At 42.3% G+C, this 13927-nt stretch overlaps 1 protein-coding gene across 5 annotated transcripts in view; it reads left to right on the top strand.

Moving 5' to 3' along the window:
- Positions 1-11930, top strand: part of TBX4 (T-box transcription factor 4) — a 373100-nt gene extending 361170 nt beyond the window's left edge. For all 5 annotated transcript variants that reach the window (XM_069226451.1, XM_069226447.1, XM_069226450.1 and 2 more), the window contains one exon: positions 10372-11930. In XM_069226451.1, coding sequence (XP_069082552.1) covers positions 10372-10997 — 626 coding nt within the window. In that variant the 3' untranslated portion in view covers positions 10998-11930. The remainder of the gene's footprint in view (positions 1-10371) is intronic.
- Positions 11931-13927: the final 1997 nt, after the last annotated feature.

The raw sequence follows: 13927 nt of genomic DNA, 5'->3' as shown, positions 1-13927 counted from the left end.
TTGTGACACCCAAAACGGTGTCACCAATACAATCTGACACTTCTACCCTCTCACTTTCATCAAAACTCTCTGTATCATTGCAAAAGGCGGAAAGGCATGAGCTCTCATTTCCCTCCATTTCTGTTGAAAAGCATCCACTGCCCAGGCTCCTGGATCTGTGATCCAGCAGACTTACCTCTCTATTTGAAAAGTCAATCTGCTTGCGAAAAGATCCACTTCCAATGGACCCCAAATATTGTTTATCTTTTTGAAATACCAAGGATTCAGCTTCCAATCGCTGAACTCCTTTAATTGTGTTGAATTCCAATCTGCTTTCATGGTCATTTGACCTGGAAAATACTCTGCCCTTACCCCTATTTTTTGCTCCATGCAGAAATACCATAATTCCTTTGCCAAATCTGATAGGCCACGGAATCTGCTCCCCCCCCAAAAAACAATTAATGTACGCTACTGATGAAACATTGTCCATTTTTATCAACACAGTCTGTCCTTCGAAAAATCGTCCTGAAACTCTTCAAAGCATACTGTCCTGCTGTCAGTTCCAAGCAGTTGATATGATTCTTTTTCCCCTCTCCTGACCACATACCTCCTATCCATGTTTCCCCCAAACAAGCTCCACAGCCTGACAAACTTGCATCTGTTTCCAATACAAAATCCGGTGCGCAACCAAAAATTGCTCGACCATTCCATGCTTTCATGTTGTGCAACCACCAGTCCAATTCTTCTTGTGCTTCCTGATTCAAAACCACCTTGTCTCCGTACCACAAACCTTTCCTCAAAGCCTCTCTCTTTATTCTTTGTAACGCATGATATTGCAGAGGTCCTGGAAAAATCACCTAATTCGACGAAGACAGCAATCCTATTATCTGTTCTAAATCCCTCAAAGAAATTTTATCTTTCTTCAACGCCTGTAATAATTTTTCCAAGTCCTCTTCATTTTCCTTTCCGGTAAATGAAGTGCCACCCTCACAGTGTCTACTTCGAACCCTAAAATTCCATCCTTTGTGCAGGAATCATAACTGACTTCTCTGAATTTATAATGAAACCCAGACTTCGCAATAATTCCTTCACCATTGTCAGCTCTCGCTTCAATAGTTCTATGTCTTGGGACATAATTAAAATGTCATCTAAATATACAATTAACCTTATTCCTCTTTCACTCAAATAAGCCATCACTACTCTTTTCACCTTTGTGAAACACCATTGGGTCGATAACAAACCAAAAGGAAGACATAGGAACTGATAACGCTTCTACTTCCAATAGAATTGCAGAACCCTCTGACTGTCCTCCCCCATTGGAATAGTGAAGTATGCATCCTTCAAATCCAACTTCACTAGCCAATCGCCCTTTTTAATAGCATGTCTCTTAAGCAAAGGATTCCCTCAATTTTGAAATATCTGTATGTCAAAAATATGTTTAGTTCCCTTAGATTTATAATTGGTCCTCATCCTTTTTCCTTTTTTTGTACTAGAAAGATAGAGCTTATGTAACCTCCCATACGTTCTCCTACATGCTTTATTGCTCCTTTCTGTAACCAAGCTTCTATCTCTGCATTTACTATTGACATTTTATCTTCTGTCATACAGATCTCTCTATGTTCTCTCTTCTGTCAAGGACATTCCACTAAATCTAATTAAAAACCCTGGACTGTTTCTAAGACTCAAGGATCCTTTGTAATCTTTTCCCATGCTCTCACAATTGTTTTTAAGCTTCGTCAAACTTTTTCTTGGAAAGAACCAATTGTAATCTCTGTACTCACCTTGGGTTCCTTGGAAATTTTGTCATCACCTCTTGCCCGTCCAGTGCGACGACCTCTGCCTCTGGTTGGCTAGAAACCTGATGTTGGCTTATAACCTCTACCATATCCTTTGCATTGACTAATATATTGGGACCTTTGCATCCCTCGGCCAGTAGTAAATCCCCCTCTACTGGCCCTTCTAAAAACACCTTTACTGAACACCATCCTCATGCTGACTTGAGCTTTGTCTAACGCCGTAAAGGCAGATACATATTTTCCTAAACTCTTAACTAAACTTTCACCAAACAACAAACCTTTGGCCTCCTCGCTAGGTTCTCTATCAGCCTTATCACCCAGCTTAGGACTGATCTTCTATAAAACAGCTTTCCTGCGTTTAGTCATTATTCCAGCATTAGCGTTTCCTAATAAAATGATTGCTCTTTGACACCATCCTTGTAGTAACTCCAAATCCACCTCAGTTTTGTTGATATATGCCTCCTCTGCCATATCAAAAGTTCTGGCTAATGGTCCTAATACATCTAATATCTTGTCCTGACACTGTTTTAGAGAATGGTCTAATCCTTTACATCGGTGATTCCCAACCTGTGGTCTGGGACCCCCGGGGGGTCCGCAAAGCCTCCCCAGGGGGTCTGCGTCTGCTGAGAAAATTAGATAATACTTACAGATTAGGCCCCCAGCTATCAGTAATGACTCAGTGGGGGGTCCCCGGATTCCAGTAATGATAAATTGGGGGTCCACAGAAGTCAAAAGGTTGGGAACCACTGCTTTACGTTATATCTTCCCATACGAAAGAGAAAACAAATTATTTCAGGATCTAAATTTGGTGTTACACACACCTTTTCCTCAATTATGGGCCTTGAACACTCCACCTTCAAAACTCTTCTCACTTCTTTCTCTAAAGGCCTCCTGAACCATTTTTTAATAAATTTACCAACATGTTCCATTGGCCACCAATCACTACTACGAGGATGCCTAATATTGAATGGAGGAGACATTTCTTCCCCCAAAGGGTTTCTTAATATATCATTCGAGGATGATCTCTCAAAATCATCACACTCCATATTGAAATCATCATCATCCTGCATCATATCAAACACATATTCATCTAAATCATTGTCTATGTCAGAGGAAAACATCTCCTCAGTATTAAATATTTCATCTTTATTCGTGTCCTTAAGGACACTCTCTCTGTGTGCCGAGTAGGACACTTTTCCTCTGCGTGCCGCTGGAGACACCTTTCTTCTCAATGGATTTTAATCCATCTTTTCGTATTTTTGCAAATGACTTTTTGCCAAGTGTTTTGTTTTCTTTGATCTTTTACCATCTTTCTTTCTCACCTCATCATCCTCTGACAAAGAGAAATATTCCTCACGGGATTCCATCTCTTTCCTGTTTTTTTCTTTTGAAGAATACCATCCATGGTATCTTTTACTTGTGCTGTCATCTCTTGCTGAATACGTTTCTTGGTAATCTCCTCATTAACTAGTGCACTTATAATCTCCATACTACAACTCTGCTCTGGTTCCATAATAAACCTTCAAAATATCTTAAATACCTCTTCTACAATCTCCGAAAAAAACGCAAATAAATACTATACTACACTAAATGTATTCAACAAACTTAAAATCTTCCTAAAATTATATCTTTCCTCCTCGTATCTACATTTCACTCAGCTGATTGTCTAATTAATCAGAATCCGTGTTTTTTAACGGTATTCATTCCCCATTATTACCGCGCTCTTTGTATTAATGAAAATTCATTTTAGCCCAATCCAATATGGCTGCCGAGGTCTTGCACGATTTCAGTAGCAAAATACGTATCAAATCGTAATGACTCAACATGTTCTAGTGAGCTCCTTGCAACTTGATGATGATGAAACACAGAGTCTCGAGCTACGAGGCGCATGATAAAAGTCTCCCCACGCTTAACTTGCCTTGCGCTCCTGCTCCACAAAGAGTTTGTCTGCCTAAGCCCTCTTGACCGTGAGTAACAATGTAGATTTTCCTAGTAACTTATGACGGAAAGTCTTAATTTTATTAAAGACACGGAGGCGAATATTATGCATTCTTTTCATACTTTCTTTTCAATAGCAGCAGTCAAGAACTACAGCTCCCGAAAGGACTAGCAACAGGCTAGCCAATGGGAGCAAACAGAATCAAACGTTAGACCAATAAGGGAACCCCTCCAAACCATAGAGACTACCCTTGACTGCAAGCAGCCCTCTTTTCTTGAGCGAGCATATCAAATAGAGTCATAAAACAAAGGGTAAATGAGTCCAATAATTGCTAGAGCGAGGGAAGCGGAGCAGAAGTCCTGAACACAGGCAATAAACCAGGAAACTGTTGATCCTGAAGAGTTTGGTGAGAAGAATCCAGAGGATTTCCTTTGACGATGGAGGAGATGGAGGAACTGGCACTATCCAGAAGCCGGAGGTAACGCTGGAGTCGCCTCCGTGTCTTTAATAAAATTAAGACTTTCCGTCACAAGTTACTAGGAAAATCTGCATTTTATGTCAAGACCGGAGGCTCTATTATGCAAGTTTAAAGCTTGTCAACAACTAACGAAGATGCAGTTCTAACAGGTTTGCAATAAAAGGTATTAAAAACATTGTCATTAGACCAATCTGCCGACCTGAGAATGTCCTCCAAACTGGACCCAAGGGAGAATGCCTTGGACGCCATTGATCCCCTAGAAGAATGGGCTCCAAAAACGGAAATATCTATACCCACTAGGGACATTATCCATTTAACCCAGCGGGCCAAAGTGGCTGAAGAAACCGGTTTGTGGGGCTTACGAAAGGAAATCAAAAGTTGGTTAGCAGAGGACGTTCTCAGGTTACAGGTTCTTTTTTCATATTCCTTTAAACAGAGACCCACACACAGCTTTGGTTTGTCAGGAAAGAAAGGATAGAAAACAGAATGTAGATTGTTTTGGTACGTTTGGAAATATGAAATAGAACACCCGTAGGTAAGAACTGCCGGGCGGAAACGTCTAGAGATTTAACATCCGATACTCATTTGATAGAAAACAAACACAACAACATAGTTAGTTTGGCAGAAAGCATTTTAAGAGAAAGACTTGAATTGTCTGGCCAAGAAAAAAAGAAGTTTAAGACTAGAGAAACATCCCAAATATGGGAATACTTGGCAGTTGGAGGTTTCGACAGTTTCACACCCTTTAAAAGTCAACAAATTAAAGGATGTTCCCCGATCGGCCTGCCACCAATATTCAAATGATGCATAGATATAGCAGATCTATAAAGGTTTATAGTTCGATAAGATTTACCTGTACCAGCTTGAGCAGCTAAGAATTTAATAATTAAATTCAGATCCGTTGAAAAGGGATTGGCACATTTTCCCACACACCAGCCTGACCAAAGAGACCGTAAGCTCGTCTTGTACCGGGTGCCCAGGCATTACTAATGAATTCCGAAGCTTCTGTCGAAATAGGGAAGACCTGTTGGGGAAGCCGGAGATCTTCCAAGCTGAAATGGTTAGAGAATTGTCGAGAATTAGGTTGTGGGGACAACTGGAAGGGTCTAGGAGAAGAGACGGAAACACTGGAAGCAGAATGGGGAAGTCTACCGATAACTCGAGTAGAGGAGGAAACCAAACCTGGGATTACCAAAAGGGAACTATCAGGACCAGAGATGCTTTCTGACACCTGGCCTGGCTCAGAACTCTGTTGATTAAGATGAAAGGAGGAAAGGCATAGTTGAGCGCTTGGGACCAATCCTGGAGAAAAGCGTCCGTAGCGATGGCCAGAGGATCGGGACACCAGCTGAAGAAGAGTGGAAGTTGAGAATTGAGTCTCGACGCGAAGAGATCTATGTGAAAAGGGCCCCATTTTCTTACGAGTTGTTGGAAAACTGACTGGTGCAGTTTCCAATCGCTGGAGTCCGTGAGATGGCGGGAATGCCAGTCTGCAGTGGAATTCAAGGTTCCTGGGAGATACTCGCCTAGAAGGGAAAATTTGTGGGACAGACAGAACTCCCAAAGGCTCTTGGCCAGAAGGGCAAGGGGTCTGGACCTGGTGCCTCCAAGATGGTTGATTTATCATACCGCGGATATGTTGTCCATACGGAGAAGGATGGAGCATCGAACTCTGTTTTTTTGTAAAGCTTTTGATCGCAAAGGAGCCTTCAAGAAGCTCTAAATTATTTATGTGCAATTTTGACTCCTCTGTGGACCATATACCGCCAGTCGATATCGAACCACAGCGGGCGCCCCAGCCCGTGCAACTTGCATCTGATTCTAACACAACATCGGGCACAGAGGGGAAGATGGATCTGCCGTTCCAGGCATCTAAATGTTATATCCACCACTGAATTTCCATTTGAGATTCTTTGTCTAGAGACACGAGGTCGGAGAAGGCCAAACCTCGTCGAAGATGAAGGATTTTGAGACGTTGTAAAGCGCGATAATGAAGCGGCCCCGGAAAGATGGCCAGGATTGAAGAGGAGAGAAGACCTACAACCCTCGCGAGAGACCTGAGGGAAATTAGGTCTTTTTGGAGCGTAAGAGTCAGTTCTCTTTTGATTGCGGCGACCTTGGAAGAAGGGAGGATAAGAGTGGCCGAAATAGAGTCTATTTTAAATCCTAGAAACTCTATTTGTTGGTAAGGAACAACCATGGATTTCTCGTGATTTATAAGAAAACCGAGCTCTGTAAGGAGTGTAGTTGTTGTATGTAGGTGAGACAGAAGGGAAGATATGTTCTGATGCATGATAAGGATATCGTTGAGGTAAATTATAAGTCTGATGCCCAGAGACCGTAGATAGGCCATGACAGGTTTCAACAGTTTTGTGAAGCACCAGGGTGCCGACGACAGGCCAAAAGGAAGGGAGGAAAACTGATACGTTTTTGACTTCCATTGGAACTGTAAAAGATTTCTGTGAGTAGGATGAATAGGAATGGTAAGATAAGCGTCCTGCATATCCAGTCTGACCAACCAATCGTATTGAAGAAGAATGTCTCTGAGATGGATGATGGTTTCCATCTTGAAATGTCGGTAGACCACAAACTGGTTGAACGATTTCAGATTGATTACCGGTCTTAGTTTCTTGTTCTTTTTGTGGATGAGAAAACGTGAACTGATGAAACCGGAAGAATCTGGGACGCAAGGTTGAATCGCGTTTTTGTCTAAAAGTGACTGAATTCCTGAAGAAATCAGAGAGGACATTGACAGGGAAAATTTTGGAGGAGGGGGATGATGGGACTGGAAAGGAGGAGAAAGGAGCTCGATATAGTAAGCCTGAACGGTGCTTAGAATCCAAGGGTCTGAAGAAATCGACCTCCACTTTGGTAGGAAAAAATGTAACTGGCCTCCCATGGGAAGGCCAGAAAGTTGGCTTACCTTGAGCACTGGTAGATCTGGTGTAGCGGTGTCCACGGTTATGGAAGCCCCTTGACCTTTGTGGGTAAAACTGGTGTTTAAACTCCTGACCGTAGGTATTGAAGGAGTTGGAGGAGCCTATTGAGCCTTGGTTTCGATATGCCCGGCCGGTAAAGCGGCTCCTGCCTCTACCGGCCCATGCAAAAACCCGCTGGTTAAAGACCTTTTTTAACGACTGTTGGGCTTTGTCCAAAGAAGAAAAAGTGGAGACAAAACGGCTGAGGTCTTTAATGAAAGAATCGCCGAAAAGTATGCCATCGGCCTGGATGCCAGGGTCCAAAGTGGCAAGGATAGCTAGTTTAGGATCCATCTTTAGTAGGAGACCCTTCCGTCTCTCATGAATGATTGCCGAATTGGCATTTCCCAAGAAGCAGAAGGCTCTTTGAGTCCAAAGAGAGAGATCCGAAGGGTCGATTGGAGAATCTTCCAGTCTGGCTGATTCGGCTAAGTCGAAGATTAGAGCGAGTGGTCCCACTACATCCAGGAGTTTGTCCTGGCACGTCGTCCAGGCCTTGTCCACCCCTTTATGGAGATCTTTGCAAATTTTGTGAAAAAAGTTATAAGCGACTGGTCAATAGTCTGAATGGCTGTTATGTTAGAATCCAAAGAAGGTCTAGGGCATTCTGATCTCAGTTTCGATCGTGTTTGTTTGTCCAAAGGAAGACGCAAGCGAGAAGCTATGTAATCACCCACGTGATCCAATGGAAGCCACTCAGTGGAGTTAGGGTGTTGAATCAGTGACGGATCGAACATCGGGACACCCTCTGAATCGACAATACTGGGAGAGGGATCACTAAGAGAGAGTTTGGAACATTTGGGAGGAGGAGGGGATGGAGGAAAAAAATCTTCAGGATTATCAGAGTGCAACAAATCGTCCATGTCTTCCCAAGATTTTTGAGACGACAATCTTTTTTGGCGCGTTAATATGCTTTGATTTAAATTTACATTTTAAATGAGAAGACGAAAGTTTTTTTAGCAATATTCCCCTCCTTCGTAGGAGGCCTGGGAGGAATCAAGTCCTCAGTCTGTTGTGAGGCAGGCTCACCGTCCAATTGCGTGCCTTTACCAGGTTTAGACGCAGCTAATTTGCGTTTTCTGCCTTCCCCCGCAGAATGGGCCAGAGAATTGGACACCATGGACTTCACAGTATTTTCAATGTTTTTTGACATTTTGTCCATAGATGCTTGTAAAGCATGTTTCACTGATGTTTGAATAAACATGTTTAAATCCTGTTTAAAAATTTCCTCATCCTCATTAATATCAGGCATAGTAGGGGAACTGTCAGGATCCATTGGTAAGAATTGGCCCAAAAACGAAGAAAATGCAGAAAAAACGAATGAAACTGGAGTCTATATGCAGACCTGGGCAGGCAGGGGTTAATTGTATCCACAACAAGCTCTCCGGAGATGAAAACCACTCCCCGAGTGCAGGGCAGCACCAGGAAGCCGGTCGAGAGATAAGCGTGCCCCCAGTACTTCGCTGCTAGTCAGAAAGAGCAGCGCGAGCAGCGAAGCCTGTTCCCCCAGAACTATGGTGGTAGTTAAAAGAAGCCGTTTACTCGGGGCGAACGACTTCTGAGGAGAACGAAGCACAAAGAAACCGTCCCCGAGGTCAGACGCGCGAGGCAAACAGCGCACTGACAGGGACCGAAGAACGGCGGCTCAATGGAACGTGCGGCGGTTGAAACGCGTGCAGCACGAGAACATGGTAGGTGGGAGGGGGAGGTGGGGGACAGAAATAAAATAAAAGCGAAAACAGAGAAAACGGATATAAATGAAGTACCAAAGTAATAAGTGATAATGTACACAGTTAAACAGTAGAATTTCAACAGTAATTAAGGGAAATACCATGAAAGAGTACTTATCTTGACTGCGAGCAGCAAGAAAAGAGGGCTGCTTGCAGTCAAGTGTAGTCTCTATGGTTTGGAAGAGTTCCCTTATTGGTCTAACGTTTGATTCTGTTTGCTCCCATTGGCTAGCCTGTTGCTAGTCCTTTTGGGAGCTGTAGTTCTTGACTGCTGCTATTGAAAATAAAGTAAGAAAAGAATGCATAATAGAGCCTCCGGTCTTGACATAAAATTTACCTCACAATATACTCTCTGGCCTCAGCGCAAACTTCTGTCACATTTTTAAAACACTAACTGGCGCGATTGATCCAAATTGCTCCCTTGAATGGCCAACAATAAATTGTTTACTCTAACCGGAAAACACCATGACAGTTCTCTTCCCGAACTGGTACCATTACAGAAAAAAACATGTAACAGCTTTTTCATTTAATTTTTAAAATATACACCAAAAACATCTTACCTGACTTACCTCATGAGTTAAAATAAACTAAAAAACACAGAAAAATATAAATATTATATATTTTAAATTCAACCAAATTATGTAAAAGAATGTTGAAAGCAATACTTATCTCAACAGGATCAGCATTTAAAAGAAGACAAGAGTTCTTGGAGGGGAGTATTTATGTACTACAGAGTTCTGATTCTAGTTTGGAAATGTTTTATTTAAAGGTTGTTAAAAGGTGCTGCAGGAGTGGCAATTAAATGATTAATGCATAATGGTAGCCTCCAGCGTTGTAATGAAATACCTCTATACAGGTGTTGTTTCAGTGATCAACAAGTTTGCAACTGACAAGGGCAGAGTAATTTACAGGTTTTATTGTTCATTAGATTGGTGCCATCTTGGGTGTCCATTAGAATGTAGTTGACGAGCTCATGGTCATTGAAAAAGATTTAGTGGTAAAAGATACTATTGTCTATTGTTAATGAGTTGCTAATGCATCTCTGCCTGTTAAAATTACATCCTGCATCAGCAAGGCCATTGCGAACGTATCATCAACAAAAGTAGCAAGACTGAAGTTGACTCTTCAAGGACAACACCAGTTTTACTTCCCTGAACTTCACGATGTAGCCAATACTTAACAAACTTGGCTTTTATTTTTTCTGTGGAACCCATACATCGAATAATTCAACTATTTTTCATGTTGGTGTTTAAAAAGCTTGTTAATTATGCAAACAAAAATGTATTGTGTCTTAATAGCACTCTTAAACAGTTATGTTAACGAGTTAGCATTGGTTATGAATTTAGATTCCGCAAGTGACACCAACATAGTTAACATATAAAAATAGATCATTGTTCTATCAAATGTGTAATACAAGTATATGAAAGAACATTGCATTTGCCAAACCTGAAGATGTGCTATTTGATTACAGAGAGTGCCCGGCACCTGGATCTCCCTTGCAAGCGGTCCTACCTGGAGGCTGGATCCTCGGTGGGTGATGATCACTACTTCCGATCCCCGCCTCCGTATGAGCAGCAGATGCTGAGCCCATCCTACCGCAGTGAGGTAGCTCAAAGGGAAGCCTGCATGTTCTCCAGTTCAGGACCAGACATCGCAGGCGTCTCCACTGTGGAAGACTTGCCACCTCCTCCACCGCCTCCGTTGAGCTGTAACATGTGGACCTCTGTGGCGCCTTACACCAGCTATAGCGTTCAGACAATGGAAGCTGTGCCATACCAGCATTTCCCCACCCACTTCACCGCTGCCACCATGATGCCACGTCTCCCTACCATCACAGGCCAGAGCTCACAGCCCCCAGGTGATTCTCCTTACAGCGTCTACAACCAGCTCCCCCACTCTCAAGGTCGAGAGAGGGTTCCTCCAACTTCCTTCACTAGGGATAGGGTCCACCCTTCCCTGTGCGAGAGGAAAGCACCTTCCCCGCACTTAAACACCACCAATGAATTCCTGTACGCACAGAGCTTTTCCCTGTCCAGAGAATCCTCCTTGCAGTATCATTCGGGAATGGGAACTGTGGAAAACTGGCCGGACGGATGACTTTCCCCTCCAAAAACACATGGCCACTTATCACCTATAACTTGGTTACTCTTACTGTGCCTTTTCGCCCACGGGTACCCTGGGGGCCAGTGAAATTTACATAAAGTGCCTTGGAGAAACTATTGTTTGTTAACAAACTATTTCGCCCCAAATGTTTTTTAGAGAGGTCGACCATCCTTATTTTAACTGTCAATCTTCTGATCATATTTAAGCCACGATCTGTGCCTTGTTTCAGATCTATTTTGGAAATTGTATTATGTGATATTCAGAACTGTGTCCCCATTTTCAGTTTTTTATAGATTGTTCCATACATGCTTACTGCAGTCAAGTGTACAACGTGAGATAAAAACAGACCGAGTTTTACAACAGCAGCTTTCCAAAATCTAGGCATGATGCAGGTGAGATGGTGTTCAAACTGAATTTATAACGTAGCATGGAGTATGTGTCATCAGTTACACAAGTGATGGGATATTTGCTATTCTGGCCAAAATGTGCAAGACGGTTGCTTCTCGACTGGAATACAAACAGCATGTCCCAGATGCATCGCGGAATTTATGGACGCATAGATGTGAATCTTCTTAAGCAGCATGTATCAAGAACAGTGAGAACATTTAAACTAATTCTGCTAAGAAATGAGTCTTGCCAAAAGGAACATATTACAAATATTCTTAAGTCCAATGAAGAAGAGGCCTACCCAGCCTGATACACTGAACATAACATCAGCATACCATAGGGATGTCCGGTGTGAATTTCTTCGTTTGCCAAACATGGGGAATCACTACAGTTTTTGCATGCTGAATAGCTATTTATATATAAATCTATATATATGTATATATATAAATATATATCACAAATGCAGGCCACGTGTCAAACTCAGCTTTGCTTTAACAAATGAATTACTTATTAACAATAAATGTTACATGGGTTTTCAGAGCTTTCTATTGGTTTTTCATACACCTTTTGATATCAAAATTAAAACTTGTTTAGTAGAAAAAAATATATGTGGCTGTATATGTGGATGGGCGTGCCTACATGTATGCATCCTCTGCAAGAAGCCAGCGAAAACAGTGTGGGCATCTGTGAAAAGCAAAAAGTCTTGAAATTCCAATGTGAAAAGTAAGACGTCTCGAAATACTACTGCAAAAGTGCAACATGCCCCTAATATGGCACCTTTCTGTGTAGAATGGCAACATGTATGAGCAATGCTGCCCATCTTGTGCTCTGGTTTCCCCGAGAGCAAAATGTTACCGAAATCTACTTGCCATGTAAAGTAATCACAAACACATTACTATTTCTTTTTTATTTTATTCAAATTGCTTGGCAAAATGAAAACTTTGCAACGTTGCTAAATTGAGACATATTTTCTTTTCACTGGAAATACATGTCTACCATATGGTGTGGTGCATTTTGCGAGTGTTTGTTTCAGTTTTTGAAGTGTTAATCCCAATACTCTTTGGAATGCAGATCACATTGTCAGTGCACCACGGGCATGGAGTTATTTCATTACTATTGGAAGCTGTGATACACAAGTTACATACATATCTGATCTATACAGCAGGTGCACTAACCCACATATTTAGGACAATTAGGCCCATATTTATACTTTTTTTGCACCACATTTGCATCCTTTTTTGATACAAAAGCGGCGCAAACTTACAAAATACAATTATGGGCCATATTTATACTTTTACACGCAAAACTACGTTAGCGCAGTTTTGCGTGTAAAAGTATAGCGCCGGCTAACGCCATTCATGGACGCCGGCCAGCTGCCATATTTATGGAATGGCGCTAGCTGGCGCTAATGCCCTGTTAGCGTCTTTGTAAATGACGCTAACAGAGTGGTGGCACTTGTGCGTCGAATAATGGCGCTACACTGTTTAGAGGCAAAAAAATGTCTCTAAACAGTGTAACGCCATTTTCTGGCGCACAACCCCCATGGACATGGCTCCTGTCTTAATAAAGACAGGAGCCATGCTCACCACCCCAATGGCCATGCCCACTACCCCCATGGCCTGGGCATGGCCACTGGGGCCAGCGCCATGCAGGGGGCCCCAAGTCAGGGCCCCCAAGTGGGAAAAAAATAAAAATACTTACCAGGACTTACCTGGAATGGGTCCCCCAACCTGTGGTGTCTCTCTGGTGTGGGTGAGGGTGTCCCTGGGGCCAGGGAAGGGCACCTGTGGGCTCTTTCCATGGTCTCTGACCATGGAAAAAGGCCCACAGGTCCCCTAACGCCTGCCCTGACCCAGGCGTTAAATAATGGTGCTAAGAAAGCTTAGCGCCATTATTTAATGCCGCCATCCCCTATGCTAGATTTTAGCACGGGGATAAATATGGCTCTAAAGCCATATCATAGTTTTCTGAACGGGAACGCCTACCTTGCATCTCATTGATGCAAGGTAGGTTTCCACGTCCAGAAAATGACGTAAACTCCATAACGTTGGCGCTATACGTGTCTAGCGCCAAAGTATAAATATGGAGTTAGGTTTGCGCTGAATTAGTGTAAAAACAAAATGACGCTAATTCAGCGCAAAGCAAGTATAAATATGGGCCTCTATTTTGTAAGTTTGCGCTGCTTTTGCGTCAAAAATGGAGGCAAATTCGGCGCAAAAAAAAACTATAAATCTGGGCCTTAGTACAACCTGCTGCCAATACGCTACACACAAAAATTCGGTCCTTTAACCCACTGAGAGTTCTCAGTGGGACTTTGTATCCTGTGCAAATAAATAGTGTGAAATAGGCGGAATTATGTTTTGTGTTGTTTCTGTTTAGGAGAAAAGCCACGAAACATATTGATAGCTATGATTTTGTTTTTATATGTTCATATGTTTATATTATGTTACTGTGTCCGTTTGGGGTATTCCCCAACCTCCCCAAGTCCCTCGAGAAATAAATATATATATATATATATATATATATATATATATTTC

This window comes from Pleurodeles waltl, chromosome 3_1 (assembly GCF_031143425.1).
Source record: "Pleurodeles waltl isolate 20211129_DDA chromosome 3_1, aPleWal1.hap1.20221129, whole genome shotgun sequence".
Lineage (NCBI taxonomy): Eukaryota > Metazoa > Chordata > Amphibia > Caudata > Salamandridae > Pleurodeles > Pleurodeles waltl.
Note: the sequence above shows the minus strand (reverse complement) of the source record. Positions and strands in the feature narration are given on the sequence as shown.